The 22201-nt window shown below is 30.7% G+C and overlaps 1 protein-coding gene across 12 annotated transcripts in view; it reads left to right on the top strand.

Annotated features, from left to right (window-relative positions):
- The window catches only part of LOC109604404 (tensin-1), a 293281-nt gene that overhangs the window by 244229 nt on the left and 26851 nt on the right, over window positions 1–22201 (top strand). For 10 of the 12 annotated variants that reach the window (XM_049965846.1, XM_049965847.1, XM_049965852.1 and 7 more), the window contains 7 exons: window positions 15221–15265; window positions 15595–15816; window positions 16571–16743; window positions 16898–17047; window positions 17134–17297; window positions 20564–20779; window positions 20873–21046. In XM_049965846.1, the coding sequence (XP_049821803.1) occupies window positions 15221–15265; window positions 15595–15816; window positions 16571–16743; window positions 16898–17047; window positions 17134–17297; window positions 20564–20779; window positions 20873–21046 (1144 nt within the window). Of the gene's footprint in view, window positions 1–3939; window positions 4151–13404; window positions 13650–15220; window positions 15266–15594; window positions 15817–16570; window positions 16744–16897; window positions 17048–17133; window positions 17298–20563; window positions 20780–20872; window positions 21047–22201 lie in introns of those variants that run through there. The other 2 variants (XM_049965854.1, XM_049965853.1) reach the window with 2 other exon arrangements.

The raw sequence follows: 22201 nt of genomic DNA, 5'->3' as shown, positions 1-22201 counted from the left end.
TAGTAACCAACTGGTTGGCCGCCAAACGAGTCACTTCTAAGGTAGGTATTTTAGAGTCAAAACAATGCCACAAACTAGAATCGCTTTCTTTATTACATTTCTGTCCAAGGACGTAGAAATGTGTTTTTTCCTGCTACAACATAACTCTTCTTATAATATTTGTGTTATCTTAATTAAATGCCAAGATATCAACAAATGTGCTGCACAGTAGAATTCTTTTTGTCGATCTAACAGTACTTTTTACTTGAACTGTGTCACAAAACAACAAAAATAATACGCCTCTTGAATGTACCGAAATTCCAGATGGATGTCCCGATTAGGAACCGTGTTCTTCAGTGCGTTTGAACAAACCAAAGAGAAAAATAAATGGCTACCAAAATAAACGCATGTAAAATGCATGGGGTTCGTATATCTTTGGCCTTAATGGCGGTTTAAGAAGGTTTGCCGGACCAACACGGCAACCTGTTTAAAGATGCATCACAATAAATTGCGGGAAACTTGTTGATGGGTTTTTTATTAATTATGCAAAGCCCAGACGAAAACAAAACAACGTGGACTTAAGTGAATAATTCAGGTCGGCGAAGAATTGGTGTGTCGACGAAGGGGGATTCGAGGATCGTGAGGAAGATTGGCCTTAAGATTGTTTTGGAGAAGGAAATTTTGAATTTTATTGAGTAAACCAGGTTGTTTATTGGTATATTTAGTACTACTTACAATTTTATATATAATCATCTCAAAATTTTGAGGAAAAAAATTTTAAAATTAATTGGACAATTTTGTGTATTTATAATAATTTATTGAATAATACTTTTTATTAAATAAAACCATAGATTCACATAAATACGAAAATTTTGGGTTAATCTTATTAAAAAAAAGACATTTCAACTATTTGTAAAATCCTAAATCATGAATTATAATTTCCTCAAATTTATTAGATACGTCATTTTGTTTATTAGTAAGTAATACAATTCTTTCTAGAATACTAATTATTCTTCAACGTAATTAATAAATAATTTAGTTTACTAAATAAAATTCTAAAATTTATTATACATAATTAATTAAGGTTAATTTTATTCAAAATTAAGCAGTTTTAACTGTATGTGAACCTTGATAAATGTATCATAAATTATAATTTCCTCAAATTTTAGAATTTATTAGATACGTCAGCTTGTTTATTGATTTATCCACAGTTCTTTCTAGAATGTTGTTTGTTTTTAAAATAACTTAAACGAAATTAATTTATGATTTGAAATTTTAAATTTTATGTGACTTGTTACTTTTTTATATTAAATATATAAATTAATACATTACATAAAATTTTTAAAAAAATATTAAAAAAATAGATTAATGTGATACAAAATTAAACATTTTTATGTGTAAGTAAATCTTAAACTATTTTTTTTAATTAAAATAAACTTGAAAAATTAATTTACAATAAATGTTCTCTGAATAACAACATTTTAGAGACGTCAGTTTGATTATCAGATTATCTACAACATTTTTTTTTACCACACAGTTTATTAATAAAACGATTAAATAATTTATTTTATTAAATAAAGCTGTAAATTAATAAAGATAAAAAAAATTATGTCAAAATTTTATGTTTATCAAATAAAAAATTAAATATTTTTAACTGTAAGTATATCTTAAAACTTAAATTTTTTCAAATTAAAATAAACTTACAAAATTAATTTTTGATTAACTTGTTTTAAATAACAAAATATTGAATTTAGATTCTTCAGTTTGAATAACAGTTTATCTACACCATTTTTTTGTAAAATATTGCTTATTTTTAAAAAAGGAAAACGATTAAATAATTTATTTTATTAAACTTTAAATTAATAAAGATAAAAAATTGTGTCAATGAAATAAAAAATTAAATATTTTCAACTGTAAGTTAATCTTAAAACTTATTTTTTTTCAAATTAAAATAAACTTACAAAATTAATTTATGATAAACTTGTTTTGTATAACAAAATATTGAATTTAGATTCTTCAGTTTGATTATCAGTTTATCTATAACATTTTTTTCTTCAATATTGTTAATTTTTAAAAAGCTAAAACGATTAAATAATTTATTTTTTTAAATAAAACTGTAAATCAATAAAGATAAAAAATTGTGTCAAAATGTTTAGGTTCATGAAATAAAAAATTAAATACTGTAAATAAACTGAAAGTAAATCTTGAAACTTAATTTTTTTCAAATTAAAATAAATTTACAAATTTAATTTATGATAAAATTGTTTTAAATAACAAAATATTGAATTTAGATTCTTCACTTTGATTATCAATATATATATAAATTTTTCTACAATATTGTTTATTTTTAAAAAAGCCAAAAGGTTAAATAATTTATGTTATTAAATAAAACTGTAAATTAATAAAGATTAAAAATTGTGTCAAATTTTAGGTTCGTGAAATAAAAAATTGAATATTTTCAACTGTAAGTAAATCTTAAAACTTAAATTTTTTCAAATTAAAATAAACTTACAAAATTAATTTGTGATAAACTTGTTTTAAATAACAAAGTATAGAATTTAGATTCTTCAGTTTCATTATCAATTTTTATCTATATATATTATTATCTACAACATTTTTTCAACAATAATGTTTATGTATTTTTGAAAAGTAAAACGATTAAATAATTTAGTTTAAGATAAAATTTGTATGAAAGTTTTAGGTTCATATAATACAAAATTGTAAGTAAATCTTAAAACATAAACTAAAAATTTTCAAATTAAAATAAACTTGCAAAATTAATTTATGATACACTTATTTTGAATAACAAAATTCGTCAGTCTGATTATTAGTTTATCTACGACAATTTATTTCATAATACTATTTATTTTTGAAAAATATAAGTTTTTTAAATAAAACTGTAAATTAATAAAGTTAAAAATTTTGTGTTAAGTAAATCTTAAAATTTAAACTATTTTTTTGAACTTAAAATAAACTTGCAAAATTAATTTATTAAAAACAAAATTTTATATTCAATTAGAATACCAGTTTTTAGATAAAAATTTTAAGCTAACTAAATCCAGAATTAGACATTTTCAACTGCACATAAATTCCCAAATCTAAAATTAAAATTTCCCTAAACAAAAATATGTTTAGCTTACAAATTTATACATGTGGTTGGTTGATAGGGTAATTTGTTTATCTGAGATAACACCGTCTTTTAATATAATCAAAACTTTTGCAACGCAAATCCTGCATACGTAATAGAATTTTGGCCAAACCAATTCATCTCGTGATAAACATATATAATCTGAATAATTTTCTGTGAGTCATTGATAATCAGGAGAGTCACCGGAAAATGATAAATGCGCCCATCTAAAAATAAAGCGTCACCTACCCATACAAAATCAGCCGCACAAGAACCCCCTTTCTCTTACTTAATAAAATAATAGCCAAAATTAATGGTCCACATTTCAAATAAATTTGGCGTGCAACCTAAAGGACCGTTCCCATTCATGTGCCAAAACAGTGGCAATTTATCGTGACATTTCAATATAAACATTTGGCCTCGTTCCTCACTTAAAAAACGCACAAAAATCCCGTCGACGCGACACTATTTTAAAAAAGTAAACAAAGTTATGAATTACACGAATTTGCCGGCCGGAGCGACTTCATCTACACGGCTATTTTTAGATAAGTTACAACAACTATCCGGCCAATCCACGTGTACGATATCACCATTGAAATGCCTAGGCTCACGGTCATAATTAGTTTATCTGTGGATTTGTCGATTTCCTGGTCGATATCTCGATGAAAACCGTTTACACCGGCGTGCGATTTGGGAAAAATGTGTACCGGTGCCTTTCGATGGGAGCTGGAAGGTAGGCGCCAACGTCGTGCCACCCAGCATCGAGTTCCCCATTTAAAAATTCGCAATTAGTGCTATAGTCAGCGTCGCGGTCTACACTTCGCGTGTTAGTTGGTTCAGCGCATTCGATTTAGAAGCGGTACTGTTAAAAAATGTATTCTTACGTTGCCTCCAACTGATTTGGCACGTAGTGCCACATGTGACTGTCATTATTTTATGGTTGTTGTAAAATAGTGTTTAGTACGTTCTTTTTTGGTTTTTGGGTAGTTTGAAGTTAACAAGATGGTTTATTACAATGATTTATTTTACACCCACTGGACTGGGGTAAGTACCAAGGATTTTTAGTCGTTAAAAACATGGACAACATCACAACATGGAGTGAAAAAAAAATGTAGCTTACTTAACCATTTCTTTCATTAAAAATGTCTATTTAATATTTTTTCTTGAAATACCTTGTTGGTGGTGAGAAATTAGACATCAATCAAATAAAATTTTGTGATACTTAGCATTTCTTCATCAAATCTTTTTAAATATTATGCGAATAAAGATAAATGTTTAAAAGATTAGACTGTAATGTTAGATCAAATCATATTTTATATTTAGAGTGAACAAAAATATTGTAGGCTAATATTTCTTCATCAAAAACTTCTTCAATTATATTCCATTAAATAATATTGCTTGAAACATCTTGTTGATGATAAAAAATTTCAAGAAATCTTCATTAAATTTCTTTAGTTAAAATCAATGAATGTTTAGATTGCAATGAAAGATAAATGTCTAGATTTATAAAAATATATTGTAGATACAAAATTAGACATAAATCAAATCATATTTTATATTTAAGGTGTAAAAAATATATTGTAGCTTAATATTTCTTCATCATAAACTTTTTCAATTATATTTCATTAAATATTATTGCTTGAAACATCTTGTTGGTGATAAAAAATTTCAAGAAATCTTCATTAAATGTCTTTCTTTAGTCAAAGTAAATGAATGATTAGATTACAATGAAAGATAAATGTTTAGATTTATAGAAATATATTATAGATATAAAATTAGACATAAATCAAATCATATTTTATATTTAGGGTGTAAAAAATATATTGTAGCTTAATATTTCTTCATCAAAAACTTTTTCAATTATATTGCATTAAATAATATTGCTTGAAACATCTTGTTGATGATAAAAAATCTCAAGAAATCTTCATTAAATGTCTTTCTATAGTTAAAATCAATGAATGTTTAGATTGCAATGAAAGATAAATGTCTAGATTTATAAAAATATATTGTAGATACAAAATTAGACATAAATCAAATCATATTTTATATTTAAGGTGTAAAAAATATATTGTAGCTTAATATTTCTTCATCATAAACTTTTTCAATTATATTTCATTAAATATTATTGCTTGAAACATCTTGTTGGTGATAAAAAATTTCAAGAAATCTTCATTAAATGTCTTTCTTTAGTCAAAGTAAATGAATGATTAGATTACAATGAAAGATAAATGTTTAGATTTATAGAAATATATTATAGATATAAAATTAGACATAAATCAAATCATATTTTATATTTAGGGTGTAAAAAATATATTGTAGCTTAATATTTCTTCATCAAAAACTTTTTCAATTATATTGCATTAAATAATATTGCTTGAAACATCTTGTTGATGATAAAAAGTCTCAAGAAATCTTCATTAAATGTCTTTCTTTAGTTAAAATTAATGAATGTTTAGATTGCAATGAAAGATAAATGTTTAGATTTATAGAAATATATTGTAGATACAAAATTAGACATAAATCAAATCACATTTTATATTTAGGGTGAAAAAAATATATTGTACCTTAATATTTCTTCATCAAAAACTTCTGCAATTAAATTCCAATAAATAATATTGCTTGAAACATCTTGTTGGTAATAAAAAATCTCAAAAACCTTCATTAAATGTCTTTCTTTAGTTAAAATCAATGAATGTTTAGATTGCAATGAAAGATAAATGTCTAGATTTATAGAAATATATTGTAGATACAAAATTAGACATAAATAAATAAATATAACATATGTTTAGGATGTAAAAAATATATTGTAGCTTAATATTTCTTCATCAAAAACTTCTTCAATTATATTCCATTAAATAATATTGCTTGAAACATCTTGTTGGTAATAAAAAATCTCAAAAACCTTCATTAAATGTGTTTCTTTAGTTAAAATCAATGAATGTTTAGATTGCAATGAAAGATAAATGTCTAGATTTATAGAAATATATTGTAGATACAAAATTAGACATAAATCAAATCATATTTTATATTTAGGGTGTAAAAAATATTGTAGCTTAATATTTCTTCATCGAAAACTTATTCAATTATATTACATTAAATAATATTGCTTGAAACATCTGGTTGGTGATAAAAAATCTCAAGAAATCTTCATTAAATGTCTTTCTGTAGTTAAAATCAATGAATGTTTAGTTTCCAAAGAAAGATTAATGTCTAGATTTATAGAAATACATTGTAGACAAAAAATTACAGATAAATGAAATCATATTTTATATTTAGGGTGTAAAAAATATATTGTAGCTTAATATTTCTTTTTCAAAAACTTCATCAATTATATTCCATTAAATAATATTGCTTTAAACATTTTGTTGGTGATAAAAAATCCAAAGAAATCTTCATTAAATGTCTTTCTTTAGTTAAAATCAATGAATGTTTAGTTTCCAAAGAAAGATAAATGTCTAGATTTATAGAAATACATTATAGACAAAAAATTACAGATAAATGAAATCATATTTTATATTTAGGATGTAAAAAATATATTGTAGCTTAATATTTCTTCATCAAAAACTTGTTCAATTATATTACATTAAATAATGTTGCTTGAAACATTTTGTTGGTGATAAAAAATCCAAAGGAATCTTCATTAAATGTCTTTCTTTAGTTAAAATCAATGAATGTTTAGTTTCCAAAGAAAGATAAATGTCTAGACTTATAAAAATATATTATAGACAAAAAAATTAGACATAAATGAAATCATATTTTATATTTAGGGTGAAAAAAATTATTGTAGCTTAATATTTCTTCATCAAAAACTTCTTCAATTATATTCCATTAAATAGTGTTGCTTGAAACATCTTGTTGGTGATAAAAAATCCAAAGAAAACTTCATTAAATGTCTTTCTTTAGTTAAAATCAATGAATGTTTAGATTGCAATGAAAGATAAATGTCTAGATTTATAAACATATATTGTAGACAACAAAATTAGATATAAATGAAATCATATTTTATATTTATGTTGAAAGAAAATATTGTAGCTTAATATTTCTTCATCAAAAACTTCTTCAATTATATTTCATTAAATAGTGTTACTTGAAACATCCTGTTGGTGATATAAAATCCCAAGGAATCTTAATTAAATGTCTTCCTTTAGTTAAAATCAATGAATGTTTAGGTTACAATGAAAGATAAATGACTAGATTTATAAAAATATATTGTAGACAACAAAATTAGACATAAATGAAATTATATTTTACATTTAGGGTGAAAAAAATTATTGTAGCTTAATATTTCTTCATCAAAAACTTCTCCAATTATATACCATTAAACAATCTTGCCCGAAACATCTTGTTGGTAATAAAAAATTTTCATCAAATGTGTTTCTTTAGTTAAAATCTATGAGTGATCAGGTTCTTAAGAAAGGTGAATGTCTAACTTTATAAAGATATAATGTAAATAAAAAATTAGACATAAATCAAATCAACTAATATATTTAGGATGATGTATATTAGCATTTCAATACAAACACGTTGTTGCTAATAAAAAATTCCAAATAATCTCTTTGTACATTAACTGTATTCTTATTGAACCAGCTTTCTTCTTTGAAAATTACAATTTGATATGAAAAACCTTGAAGGCTCTTGTATCAACTGAAATAAATATAGTAAATTATAATAAACACAATACAACCTCCATGTAAATTGATAAATTGCCACTAACAGTACTATCGAACCACTAATTCCACTACCAAGATCACAAATTGTTCCTCCATTGTCAACCAACTATTGCCCGTCAAATTCATAGGAAAAAAACATGATGAATATGTTACAGAACAATCGCAATATTTGACGTGATTTCGACCACAATCTATTGTTACCCCGGATTCACTATCAGTGCCGGTTAACAATTATACACCGCACCTTTTCTTATATATTCCGGACGAAATTTCATTAGGAGGAGGCGTGAAATCTTATTCATATTCAAATATAGTGTTATTGCGGTGTGATGTCGGTAATTGTATTTTAATGAGGCGGGAATGCTGCAAATTTAATGAGACCGTTTATGTGTGTGTGTGCATGAGTGTGTGAGTACGTGCTTATTTCAGTGTTTGAACCGTTATCACTTTTAGATCGCTATCGTTAATTTAATTAATTAACGCGAGTGCAATGCAATTTTGGATGGTCTTTTTTTAATTGACGATTTAACAATGTGCTCTTTAAGTCTGTTCATTTCTATGGGCCATTGTTGGTCGGGTTACGTCTCTGTTACTTCATGGTCATTGTAATATTCGTATCTTGAACTTGGAGATGAAGTGATTTATGGTCGCTTTGTTGCTTCGCGATTCTGGAAATATGAAATATAATATAAGTTTCGGCTCCAATTAAACGGTCTTGCGTAAGTAGAACGTCCGGACACGCAATTATAAATGGATTTATTTGTATGCATTTTTTTATTGCCATAAATTACTGTAATTAAATAATTTTATAAAACTGACATTGGCGCACGACATTCTCTTTCGCCTTTGAAACTTCGAATTGGGTAAAATTACGTCTCAAAAAAAAGGACACTAACGCAACTACAGTCATTTTGCATGAATGATCGTATCACACATTCAATGCCACACTTAATAACTAACTGTTCTGCGTAATCTCCTAATGAAAAGTTTTACGATTTCTACAGAACCGACAATTTAAATTTCAAGCCGATGATGGTATTGTGTATAAATAATGCAAGTAGTTAGTTTAAAAGCGCCTACACATTGATTTAATTAAAGCTGAGCTCGTAAGAAAAGTGTCGACGAAATAAATTGCTATCACGGCGCAGCACAATTCTTAAATTGTTTGTCATGTGCGATATGTTTGTTCCGTGTTTATTAATTTGCTGAGAAATTACGATAATCGTAAATTAATGTGAAAATATTTGCTTGGAATTTTTGTGGACTTTATAAAAGGAAAATGTTAGTCGAGGCACGTATTTGTGAGATATCGCGAAACAAGGTTAAAATATATGAGAAATCAGATAAAATCCATATTTCCTTCTAGGGGGCAAAATTCCCCAGTGTACTAAAAAAAGGTCGTGGTCAGCAACGAAATAAGTTTGTTGAGTTATATAAAAGATCATGTTTCGATGAAGGTTCTCGTAATAAATAATTAAGCCTTGATTTGATGCTTCAAATTATATTGTTAGAATCGTAATTATTTGCTGTTTTCAATCCTGCTATTAAGCTTAATAAAAATAAAAATTTTGATTGAAACCCTTTGTTGGTGATAAAAAAATATATATTCATTAATATTTTGTCTTTAGTTTTACTCGATGTATATTCAGGTTCGAAAGAAAGAAATTTCTGGAACTGTAAATGTAAGTTGTATACAACATTGTGAATAAAAAATTTTAATCATCACATCTTATTATTGGAAAAAAAGTTAAGTAATCTTCACCAAGTCTTGTCTTTCTGGAATGTTCAGGTTCCCCAGAAAGAAATTTCTGGAACTGTAATGATAATTTGTTAACAAAAAATTTGATATAAGAAATCACTTAAACCTTATTCCTGAAAAAAATATTTAATTATCACACTTTATTCCTGAAAAAAGTTCAAGTAATCTTCTTCAAAAGTCTTGTCTTTCTGGAATGTTCAGGTTCCACAGAAACAATTTTGATTTAAATCCTTTCTTCGAGATAAAAAATATATATTAAATTAATTCAAGTAATCTCCATCAAAAGTCTTGTCTTTCTGGAATGTTCAGGTTCCACAGAAACAGTTTTGATTGAAATCCTTCTTCGAGATAAAAAATATATATTAAGTAATATTCATCAACATTTCGTCTTTAGTTTAACTCGATGAATGTTCAGGTTCTAAAAAGGGAAATTTCTAGAATTGTAAGGGTAAATTGTAAACAAAAAATTTGAAATAAAAAAATATTTAATCATGACACTTTATTCCTGAAAAAAGTTCAAGTTATCTTCATCAAAAGTTTTGTCTTTCTGGAATGTTAAGGTTTCACAGAAACAATTTTGATTTAAATCCTTTCTTCGAGATAAAAAATATGTATTAAGTAAATCGAAGTAATCTCCATCAAAAAAGTCTTGTTTTTCTGGAATGATCAGGTTCCACAGAAACAATTTTGATTGAAATCCTTTCTTCGAGATAAAAAATATATATTAACTAATATTCATCAATATTTTTTCTTTAGTTAACACAATGAATGTTCAGGTTCTAAAGAGGGAAATTTCTAGAATTGTAAGGGTAAATTGTAAACAAAAAATTTGAAATAAAAAAATATTTAATCATGACACATTATTCCTGAAAAAAGTTTAAGTTATCTTCATCAAAAGTTTTGTCTTTCTGGAATGTTAAGGTTTCACAGAAACAATTTTGATTTAAATCCTTTCTTTGAGATAAAAAATATGTATTAAGTAAATCGAAGTAATCTCCATTAAAAAAGTCTTGTTTTTCTGGAATGATCAGGTTCCACAGAAACAATTTTGATTGAAATCCTTTCTTCGAGATAAAAAATATATATTAACTAATATTCATCAATATTTTGTCTTTAGTTAACACAATGAATGTTCAGGTTCTAAAGAGGGAAATTTCTTGAATTGTAAGGGTAAATTGTAAACAAAAAATTTGAAATAAAAAAATATTTAATCATGACACTTTATTCCTGAAAAAAGTTCAAGTTATCTTCATCAAAAGTTTTGTCTTTCTGAAATGTTAAGGTTTCACAGAAACAATTTTGATTTAAATCCTTTCTTCGAGATAAAAAATATGTATTAAGTAAATCGAAGTAATCTCCATCAAAAAAGTCTTGTTTTTCTGGAATGATCAGGTTCCACAGAAACAATTTTGATTGAAATCCTTTCTTCGAGATAAAAAATATATATTAACTAATATTCATCAATATTTTGTCTTTAGTTAACACAATGGATGTTCAGGTTCTAAAGAGGAAAATTTCTAGAATTGTAAGGGTAAATTGTAAACAAAAAATTTGAAATAAAAAAATATTTAATCATAACACTTTATTCCTGAAAAAAGTTCAAGTAATCTTCATCAAAAGTCTTGTCTTTCTGGAATGTTAAGGTTTCACAGAAACAATTTTGATTTAAATCCTTTCTTCGAGATAAAAAATATATATTAAATAAATCCAAGTAATCTCCATAAAAAAAAGTCTTGTCTTTCTGGAATGTTCAGGTTCCACAGAAACAATTTTGATTGAAATCCTTTCTTCGAGATAAAAAATATATATTAGGTAATATTCATCAATATTTTGTCTTTAGTTTAACACGATGAATGTTCAGGTTCTAAAGAGGGAAATTTCTAGAATTGTAGGGTAAATTGTAAACAACAAATTGAAAATAAAAAAATATTTAATCATCACACTTTATTTCTGAAAAAAATCTAAGTAATCTTTATCAAAAACCTTGTCTTTCTGGAATGTTCAAGTTCCACAGAAACAATTTTGCTTTAAATTATTTCTTGGTGATAAGAAAATATATTAAGTAATACTCATCAATATGTTGTCTTTAGTTTAACTCAATAAATATTCAGGTTTCAAAGAAAGAAATTTTTAAAATTGTAGGATAAAATGTAAACAACAAATTGGAAATAAAAAAATATTTATTTAATCGTCACACTTTATTCCTGAAAAAAATTCTAGTAATTTTCATCAAAAGTCTTGTCTTTAGTTAAAATCAATAAAGATTCATGTTCCAAACGAAAAACAGTTTCTAGATATTTAAAGAGAAGTTGTAAAGGAAAAATTAAACAAACATGTCATTCTATTAAACAACCTGAAACCCCTTTATAGGTAATTAATATGATATTATATTCCTCCAATGTCTGTAAATTAACTCCATTTTTATTGAAACCCATAATTTGATATGAAAACCTTGAAGGCTCTTATATCAAATGAAATATAGTAAATTAAAATAAATACTATGTAACCTCCCTGTAAGCTGATAAATTGGTACTAACAGTACCTCCAAACCAATAATTATAGTACTAAGACCAGAAATTGTTCCAAGTTAATCAACTATTGGATATTTTAGAAAAAAACATACTCCACAAGTATATTCTTGTTTTATACTAAAACCATCGTGGTCAGCAACAAAATAAGTTTATAGCTTCGATATACAATTAGAAATCGTTTTGTCGAAACCATAATTAATTTCTTTAAAATGCTATTATTAAGACTATCCAAATATTTGATTTAATTAATGTTTGTGGATTCCTCTCGTAAAATTGATGAAAAGTCAATAATATATGTAAGCTGTAACCTACTACAAAGATGCGTGTAAATTATTTTCATATTGCGTCAAGTGCTGAAATAAAATTTTGTGTAAATATTTATAGATCTTGGAATTCGACGATCTTCTTTTGATACCAGTAAAAATAATGTTTGAAATTTGTGACGTTGAAATACTACGATGTAGGCAGTACGTGGAACTCATTTCAATAAATAAGAGGAAAAGTGGTCCAAATCTGATAATTTACCTTCATTTATTTTTTTATTTGCTGATACTCATCCGGTGTACAATGATTGAAGACATAATCTAAATATGGAACAGAAGCTAGTAATTGAAAAGGCACAAATAATTGAAACAACCCTTAAACAATTCCTATTCTTATATTTCTTTATTATCGTTTGATGATACTCATCTTTGCCCCAACAATTGAAGACACAATCACTCTGTCGAACAGTAACCAGAGTCAAGTTAATTGAAGAGGCAGAAATCGAGTCTGAATGATTGAAACAACCCTCCAATTAAAAGCCGTCCCATAAACAAGATTAGATCCGGGTACGCCGTCTAATTGCCGTCCCAATTCAGACCGAATAATCCCCTGACCTCGAACTGCGACATTTATGAAATGTTAAAAGCCAATTCCACTCCGCTCGCAATTTCCTATCCACGGCTACTACCAAATTCATAGGTTTTTTTTTCGAATGGGATGCTGTGTACACCGGTCGCCCTGGCAACCCCCAAACAACGCCAAGATCGGACGTTCGTGCGTCCACGAAGCCGAACACCGGCCCCGGTCAGGGCACGGCGACGGCGGCCGAACGCGTGCCGGATTTTCCGGACGCAGGATAACGTCGGGAGGGTGGGGGATGTACTGAACTCCGGGATGCAGAAGCGGGCGTGTCTGCTGCAACGCCGGCAAACACAAACACCTCACAGACGGGTTGTAAATATGTTGTGATATAACCGGACGTCGTTCCCCAATTTGTTTTTGCGTTTTAATTGGCGTGTTTATCCATGTTTTTGCGGTTGTTATTTGTAGAGGACGTATTTTTTATACATGTTTTTGTCGAAAGCCAGATTGTTACTAATTGTGTGAGACACCGAATCAAAATAAACTGTGATAATATTAACGATAAGTGGGTCTATTAATAAAAATTGGCTAACATGTCAGTGGATAAGTTGACGGTGACCAAGAAGACGAAGCGGGACAGGTTCGAAGGGTTTTACAACGTGGTTACGCCGAGGTTGTTCTACAACATTGCGTTCACGTTGTGGCACGTGGCTTTCCATATTGAAAACAAACAACAGGTATGAGATTTTTTCTGCCGGTCCATTCTTTCCCCAATTTATCCCGGGGATCACCAAAGTCTTCGATGGTCCATCGGAATATGTTTGCTTGGCAAATTAATGTTAAAGTTCATCCAACATCTCTGGATCAGTTCCATCCCGGAGGGAATAAACGACCTCCTACACGTGTAACAGACCTAACTACATAATAACAAAGTACAAATCAAAATGCCCATTTACATTCGCCGCTTCCTGAAACCGCCTTTCAACTTTTTTCACCGATTTCCACTGGGAGCAAATTACGTTAACAATAGTACTAAGTACCACTGCCATGTATCAGCACCATTAATCATTCGGACTTTTGTAATGCTTCTGAAATATACATAAACAACTGTCCCATAAATTACAACAAATACCGTACAACAGTTTTAGTGTAATGCACGTAGAATTTAGCTTTTTTTAGTTCGGTACGTTCGACGGTAATTTATGTTCCACGATCGATGTATTAAATTACCACCATACATCCTAACATCGATACGGTTGGTGAAGTAAATTTTCAATCATAAATCCAATAACTAATAGCTAATTCAGTGTATGTGCCTCGTAATTAGTAGCTGCGATACCTAATTACCTTTACTTTGTGTAATTTACGACGGGGTTGCCCGTCTTCCTACAAGCAAAATCGGTATCAAGATGCAAATTACATATTGTTGCAGATATTGAATAAAAACCGATAAAGTGGATGAATAATTGCTCTGCAGCTTCCAAACAAACAAAAAACCATCCACCATGTTAATCAGCACTTCCAACTTTATGGCCGTGATGAATCGTTGCCTTGGCAAATTTTTACGAAACCCAAAACAAACGAATGTTTCAGACTCTCGAAATAGAAATTCATGAAATTGCATTCGACAGGCTTTCAGTATTCGCATGTAATTGACATGTAAAACCCGGGTGTGTATGAAAAATTTATTCATTCATGCATTTTCCGAAGGATTCCGTCTAAAAATAAGCCAAAGAAAGAAATCTAAATGTGGATTTAGGCCGAGTAAAATAAATTGTGCATTCTGGAGATGTGTGGTTTATTTTTCTTGCACGCTCGAAATATGGGTTGCTTAAATTTAGCACGGTTATGGTTATCAGAACGTCGCTTTCGTTTCGTCAACAATGTTTCTGTAGCAAGTTTCTATTACCTACAACAACGATTTGTTGCCTTTATTAAGGTTATGGAACAACAACGCTAATGAATACAAATCAAACGGTTTATTGAAACAATCAATATAAAATAATGGACGATAATTAAGCCAAACACGAATAATTTGACAAACAAATCCTAATTGGTGGTTGCGTCACTTGTGCAAATTGGCCATGTTTATTTTCTGGTTGTACCATTTTTTCTCAATATTTGGATAAAACTTAGTCAATAAAATAACTTCTTAGATAAGCATTCATCAAAGTTGGCGCCGTCAATTAAAGGTGTGCTTGAGTGTACTTTTATGAATGTCTGTCTAAGTTTGAAAATGGTTGGTGTTGATTTTAGATAATTATAATCAAATAAGTCTTTTTTAACATGGTGTTTATTTTTGTTTCAGCACTCCCATGATGAAGGAACTCTCAGACATGGACACTTGAATAAGGTAATTTCAATTCAAGGTTAAAAATTATTTATATATTCCAACTATTTCTTTTATCTGCCCAATTATATCGAAGATTAAAATTGATAAGATATCATACCCACTTTAATATAAAAATTTCATTTGATAAACCAGTACAACAGTACACAGTACACTTCCTAAATGTCCTCAGAAATAATTTAACTTTTTGGTTCATTAAAATGCAGGTCCTAGTTTTAAGTACAAGAAGAACCAGTGATGGGCTGAAAGTCTCCTCTTAGGTATCCCGCCAAAAATAACCCTAAAGAGAGCTTGGACAGTTCAAAAATACTGAATATTTTTTGGTTTTCCAGATGATAACATCGAATTCCTACAATGGTTTCGGCGAGGCGTTGACCACCCAACCCAGACTGTCCAAGAACAACACAAACTCATCAGGAGGCATGGACTTGAGCTATGTCACCGAAAGAATCATATCGTTGTGGTTCTCCCCGTCGACCACGACGCGTGGCTACAAACAGGGCCAGCAACACGTCTCGCAAATGCTCAGAAACAAACACGGAGACAATTACAAGGTGAGAACCTCATTGTCCGATCAATCTTTCAACCCAATTACTCCGTTGTTCCGACCCTTCATTGCGTTCACAAAACGCCAAGACAATGCCTCCACGCTTTCCATTAGTATAAACGATTTGATTACAAGACACCGCTACGTCGATTGACACAACGGCCATTTACATTCATCGAAATCGTGCTGTTAACAAGCAAATTTATTCGGTTAATAAAGCGGGTCTTAAAGTGTTATTAAATTGATACTTTTCAAAGATTGTATCGCGTTTCTCCGGCCACATTTGCTCGAGCCGGTGTTAAATAAACTTTTTTAATGTGCTGGCTTTTCGTAATATTTATTTGTGGTCTGTATATGGTGTTCGTACGGCTTTTCACGTGTTTATTAACGAGCGTGCACAAACTAATGGACATCAAATGTCTCCGTTTAAATTGAATGCGTCTTATAAATTAGTATTTACAGTTATTTTATGCAAATATATGAGAAATTTACGCAGCCTTATCATTTGCGAAATCTTAATGATAATGTCCAGATAAATATATTTTTGTTCCAACTTATCTGTTTAAGATGGATTTGATTTTTTATTAACAATGGAAGTAATTAAAGCTATTCAATTAATAAACTATTCGGCAACTCAAAAGTTGCCCACGTAACCACGTTGGGCATGTCAATATTTTAATGCACATGACATGTTGATTTAAAATCCGATCTGACGTTAATCCCCCGGAGAAGTTATTGACCGGATCGTGTCGTTTTTGCAGATATTCAATTTGTCTGAGCCGAAACGCGCCTTGAGGAATGCCCATAAACACGTGAAGGAGGTCGGATGGGCCCTCAACCTGGCTCCGCCTTTGGAAAGACTTTGTAGCGTGTGTAAGGACATCGAGAACTGGCTGAACGAAGACGAACATCGGATTGCCGTCCTGCATGCGAGGTAAATATAATCGTTTTTAATCAATTAAAATGTGGCACAAAGCCCCGAGTCGGGAAGTTTTGCCAGCAAAGTTTTAACTACATAAATCCCCCGGCACTTCTGGCGCCTAAAAGCCCGATACATAATTTACGTCCCTATTTATTTTTCTTTTCAGAGGCAGCAAAGAAAAGTTGGGAGTCATAGTGGCTGCATACATGCATTATTCAAGTATATGCGGAAGCCAGGAGCAGGCGCTCGATAGGTTCTCCATGCGACGGTTCCTGGACGATAACGTCGGGCCTCTGGTCCTGCCGTCGAACAAAAGGTAAAAACCAGGCGAATTAGTCCGTGCATTCCGCAGGAGAAACTATGCATGGTGCAGCACACAACAAAACTGTTTCGTTGTTGCAGATACGTCGAATACTTCGCCGGGTTGTTGTCCCATCACATAAAAATCAACTCCGCACCTCTGTATCTGACTCATGTGACTGTGGTGGGCACTCCGGCCTTCCAACAAGGTGGCTGCAGAGCGTTCCTGAAACTCTACGAGGGACACACGCCCGTCTACACTTCAGGTACCCTTCTTAAAACCCCTTTTATATAAGTGCCCGAGGCTCTGTCAGGCGGTAGGTTTACTTCTCGCATCCACGTTCCGCCGCTTTATCGCCAATTCCCGCCTTTTAAAGTACACAACCACAGACGTACAGATATCCTAATCTTATCGCGCCGCTAATTCTCGTTTCCCGCAACAGTAATCAACCGCTAATAGATCTTCGGCGGTGGAACGCGTGTTCGAGGTGTCAGCGTCACGGTTAGTTGGAAAACATCCAGTGAAATATCGGTACGTGAGAGAAAAACCGTACCATGTCGGCTTATTAGTTTGCCACTTCATGTCATAGGCACTTAATCGCAAGACTGGCCGCTCAATTAATTTCAGAGGCGTGATTGGAACAATGAACGGCTGCAATTTTAAAGTTGAATGGTCGCTGCAGTTTCAGTTTGTTGGTGGTTTTATTGATTATTTATCTCGTTTGCCCAAAGCAAACATTGGTTTTAATTTCATCAAAAATTGGACGTTTGACAATTTACTCCTTTTATTGAAGGTATGTTACATGTGACTAAAAATGGATGATTTTCGACAATTTTTGTTGGTCTGAACAATGAGTTGCAGCTAGTAAATCTGCTGGAACGGAACCCTTAACACGAAAAATATTTTTGAAACAGGAATTTTATATACCAAGGGGCCAAATAATCTAAGCAATTGTCTACTTCTCTCAAATTGATCAAATTAATGAAAAACTAACAAAATTACAAGAATCTTTAGTCAGTAGAAGATGTATTTTGCTTCTTCATGACAAAGCAAGACAACATGTCACATTAGAGACTCAAAGCAAGCTTCGAAAGGTTAAATTAGAAGTTTTACTTCAACCAATATTTAGTCCAAATGTTTCTCTATGTGTCAACTAAGAGTGGTAAAGAATACATCGAAGATGGACATCGTCCAAGGAAGAAATTAAGCAAAATCCTTCTGCAACATGTTTGGAAATAGGACGGTTAATAAACTGCGATGAATAAAGCTTTAGAAAGAGATTTCTTGCAAATGAATTTCATCAAAAAGTTGAACAAATTGATTTCACATAATTTAAGTAAGGATAAGAAAATTAGGAAATTGATAATTGCCTTGTACCTAATGCAAATGTAATTTTTATTGATCATATTGCTTTATGTTACTAAAAATAGGTGATTTTCGACAATTATTGTTGGTCTGAACAATGAGTTGCAGCTAATAAATCTGCTGGAACGGAACTCTTAACCCAAAAAATATTTTTGAAACAGGAATTTTATATACCAAGAGGCCAAATAATCAAAGCAATTGTCTACTTCTCTCAAATTGATCAAATTTATAAAAAACTAACAAAATTACAAGAATCTTTAGTCAATAGAAGCTGTATTTTGCTTCTTCATGACAAAGCAAGACAACATGTCACATTAGAGACTCAAAGCAAGCTTCGAAAGGTTAAATTAGAAGTTCTACTTCAACCAATATTTAGTCCAAATGTTTCTCTATGTGTCAACTAAGAGTGGTAAAGAATACATCGAAGATGGACATCGTCCAAGGAAGAAATTAAGCAAAATCCTTCTGCAACATGTTTGGAAATAGGACGGTTAATAAACTGCGATGAATAAAGCTTTAGAAAGAGATTTCTTGCAATGAGCTTCATCAAAAAGTTGAACAAATTGATTTCACATAATTTAAGTAAGGATAAGGAAATTAGGAAATTGATATTGCCTTGTACCTAATGCAAATGTATTTTTTGTTGATCATATTGCTTTATGCTACTAAAAATGGCTGATTTTCGACAATTATTGTTGGTCTGAACAATGAGTTGCAGCTAATAAATCTGCTGGAACGGAACTCTTAACCTAAAAAATATTTTTGAAACAGGAATTTTATATACCAAGAGGCCAAATAATCAAAGCAATTGTCTACTTCTCTCAAATTGATCAAATTAATAAAAAACTAACAAAATTACAAGAATCTTTAGTCAATAGAAGCTGTATTTTGCTTCTTCATGACAACGCAAGACAACATGTCACATTAGAGACTCGAAGCAAGTTTCGAAAGGTTAAATGGGATGTTCTACTTCAACCAATATTTAGTCCAAATGTTTCTCTATGTGTCAACTAAGAGTGGTAAAGATTACATTGATCGTCCAAGGAAGAAATTAAGCAAAATCCTTCTGCAACATGTTTGGAAATAGGACGGTTAATAAACTACGATGAATAAAGCTTTAGAAAGAGATATCTTGCAATGAGCTTCATCAAAAAGTTGAACAAATTTATTTCACATAATTTAAGTAAGGATAAGAAAATTAGGAGATTGATATTGCCTTGTATCTAATGCAAATGTAATTTTTATTGATATTATTGCTTTATGCTACTAAAAATGGGTGATTTTCGACAATTTTTGTTGGTCTGAACAATGAGTTGCAGCTAGTAAATCTGCTGGAACGGAACTCTTAACCCAAAAAATATTTCTGAAACAGGAATTTTATATACCAAGAGGCCAAATAATCAAAGCAATTGTCTACTTCTCTCAAATTGATCAAATTAATAAAAAACTAACAAAATTACAAGAATCTTTAGTCAATAGAAGCTGTATTTTGCTTTTTCATGACAACGGAAGACAACATGTCACATTAGAGACTCAAAGCAAGCTTCGAAGGGTTAAATGGAAAGTTTTACTTCAACCAATATTTAGTCCAAATGTTTCTCTATGTGTCAACTAAGAGTGGTAAAGAATACATTGATCGTCCAAGGAAGAAATTAAGCAAAATCCTTCTGCAACATGTTTGGAAATAGGCCGCTTAATAAACTGAGATGAATAAAGCTTTAGAAAGAGATTTCTTGCAATGAACTTCATCAAAAAGTTAAACAATTTTACATAATAATCGGTTTAATTCTAAAGAGGAGGTCAAAATTGAGGTTGATAATTTCTTCACTTATTTCAGCAACTTCCTCTATAGAAATGTGTAATACCATTTATCAGGGTAACATATTCCAATCTTTAATTTTAAAAGTATTGAATAAATTGGAGATGAATTGCTTCGTCCTGGAACCTTTAACAAGGAAGAAATTAAGCAAAATTCTTGCACAGGTTTGAAAATAATTAAATTGGGATGAATCAAACTTTATAAAGAGGTTTCTTGCAAATAAACTCTTCAAAAAGTTGAGTAAATTGATTTCACTTAAGTTAAGAGGATAACAAAATTAGGGGTCTTGCTGATTATTTATGTTGTCCGTCCAAATCAAACATCGTTTTAATTTGTTGTTGTTGCAGGAATTTACATGGTTTCGAATAACGTGAGCCAGTTCACGGTGAACGTGGCCGGCGAAAGGCGAGGCGGGCTGCAACTAAGAGGAGACATCCTGATCAAGTGCTACCATCGAACGGACAGGGGCAGGGAGACGATTTTCGCCTGCCAATTTCACACGTGCGCCATTTCCGATCACACGCTCAGCTTCACCCGCCAAGAGCTCGACACCGCCTGCAACGGTACGTCAACAAAATAATGGAACTGTGTCATCACACTTAACTATTGTCGTATCGAGGTTTCGATAAGATTACATTATAATTTAATCGTTACAGATCCACGTTTCCCCGTCGACGGTGCAGTGGAATTGCACTTCTCCGGCCCGGAAGGACGGCAAACACTCCCGGCCCCGACGCCGGCGGTACCGTTCACGATATCCGATGATCACATTACCAGAGCCGACAGTCCACTCCTGATCGAGGAGTGCGAAGATGAGGACTCGGATTCCGGTGAGTGATCATTTTTGTTTACAGTTAACTGCGTGCGGTGGTACCGCGATCTTGCACCAGATGCCAATACTCACGACATTATCACAACCGGCGATTTTAACAAATCAATTTACTACATGTTAGTCAAACCAGCAACATTGTGGCCACAATTTATATTAGTGCAGGATGTGCGGTTCATTATTGGCCGGCACAAATTAGGCATTAAGTAAAAGCCGTGTAACGCGTAACGAATTTAATTGCGCCGCTCATTAATACGAGCCATTTCTTCCTTTGAAAACGCGCTAACGTCCGCGTTCAAATGCCTGCCCCGAAAACGATTGAATAAGTATCAATTAGACGTGTCTTTGAGCCGAACGTGGAGGTGGTACTTCGCGTTCTCAGAGAAATCCGTGTCGGTTTTCTTATTTCTTTTTGGTCTTAGTTATCTTTGATGGTTGTTTTTAGCTTCGGTCTTTCGTTACGCATGCGGTTAATCCTTTGAAATGAATACGGCCCAAACAACAGGAAATCTGAACGTGTATATCAAATTAACGCGCTTTTATATGCGAGGGAAAACCGACGTGCGGGATCCACGGACGTGTATTTGTATGTCCGGGTCACCTGAAGAGCCACTGCCAAGTCTTAATTTACCTAGACAACCCAGAAATACCTGGGTTTGTTGTGAAAATAAAGGCACTACGTATGTAACATTATGTAATAAAGATTAGTTTTAATGTGGCCGTTTTAAAGTTATACGACTGCTGCGAGTACTTGCGTAATTACCAGAGATTAATGTGTGAAATTGTTTAACACTGTACTACATCATTTATGATTTAATGGTTCTTATACTCATAATTGTTTCAAGAGTTTTAATCCAATTTGGACACATTTAAAATGTTAAAGACTGGAGGAAGTTCCAGTTTTTAGTTCTTGATTTATTTTAATAGTGTTGAATTAAACTGTATATATTACTTGAAAGTGTTTTTCATCTTCTTAACTATAATATTTATTTCTTTTTCTACATTGTTTTTAAAACATTTTTGGATTAAAAATACATCCAATAATACATGCAATGAATTAAAAAGTCATCTTAAAGTAGAAGAAGTGGAACAATTTTACTTATTCTAATCTAATGTATATCTGAGAAAAAATTATACAATATCTAGTTCAAAAATC

This window comes from Aethina tumida, chromosome 4 (assembly GCF_024364675.1).
Source record: "Aethina tumida isolate Nest 87 chromosome 4, icAetTumi1.1, whole genome shotgun sequence".
NCBI lineage: Eukaryota > Metazoa > Arthropoda > Insecta > Coleoptera > Nitidulidae > Aethina > Aethina tumida.
The sequence above is the reverse complement of the archived record's forward strand: the minus strand, read 5'-3'. Positions and strand labels throughout refer to the sequence as shown.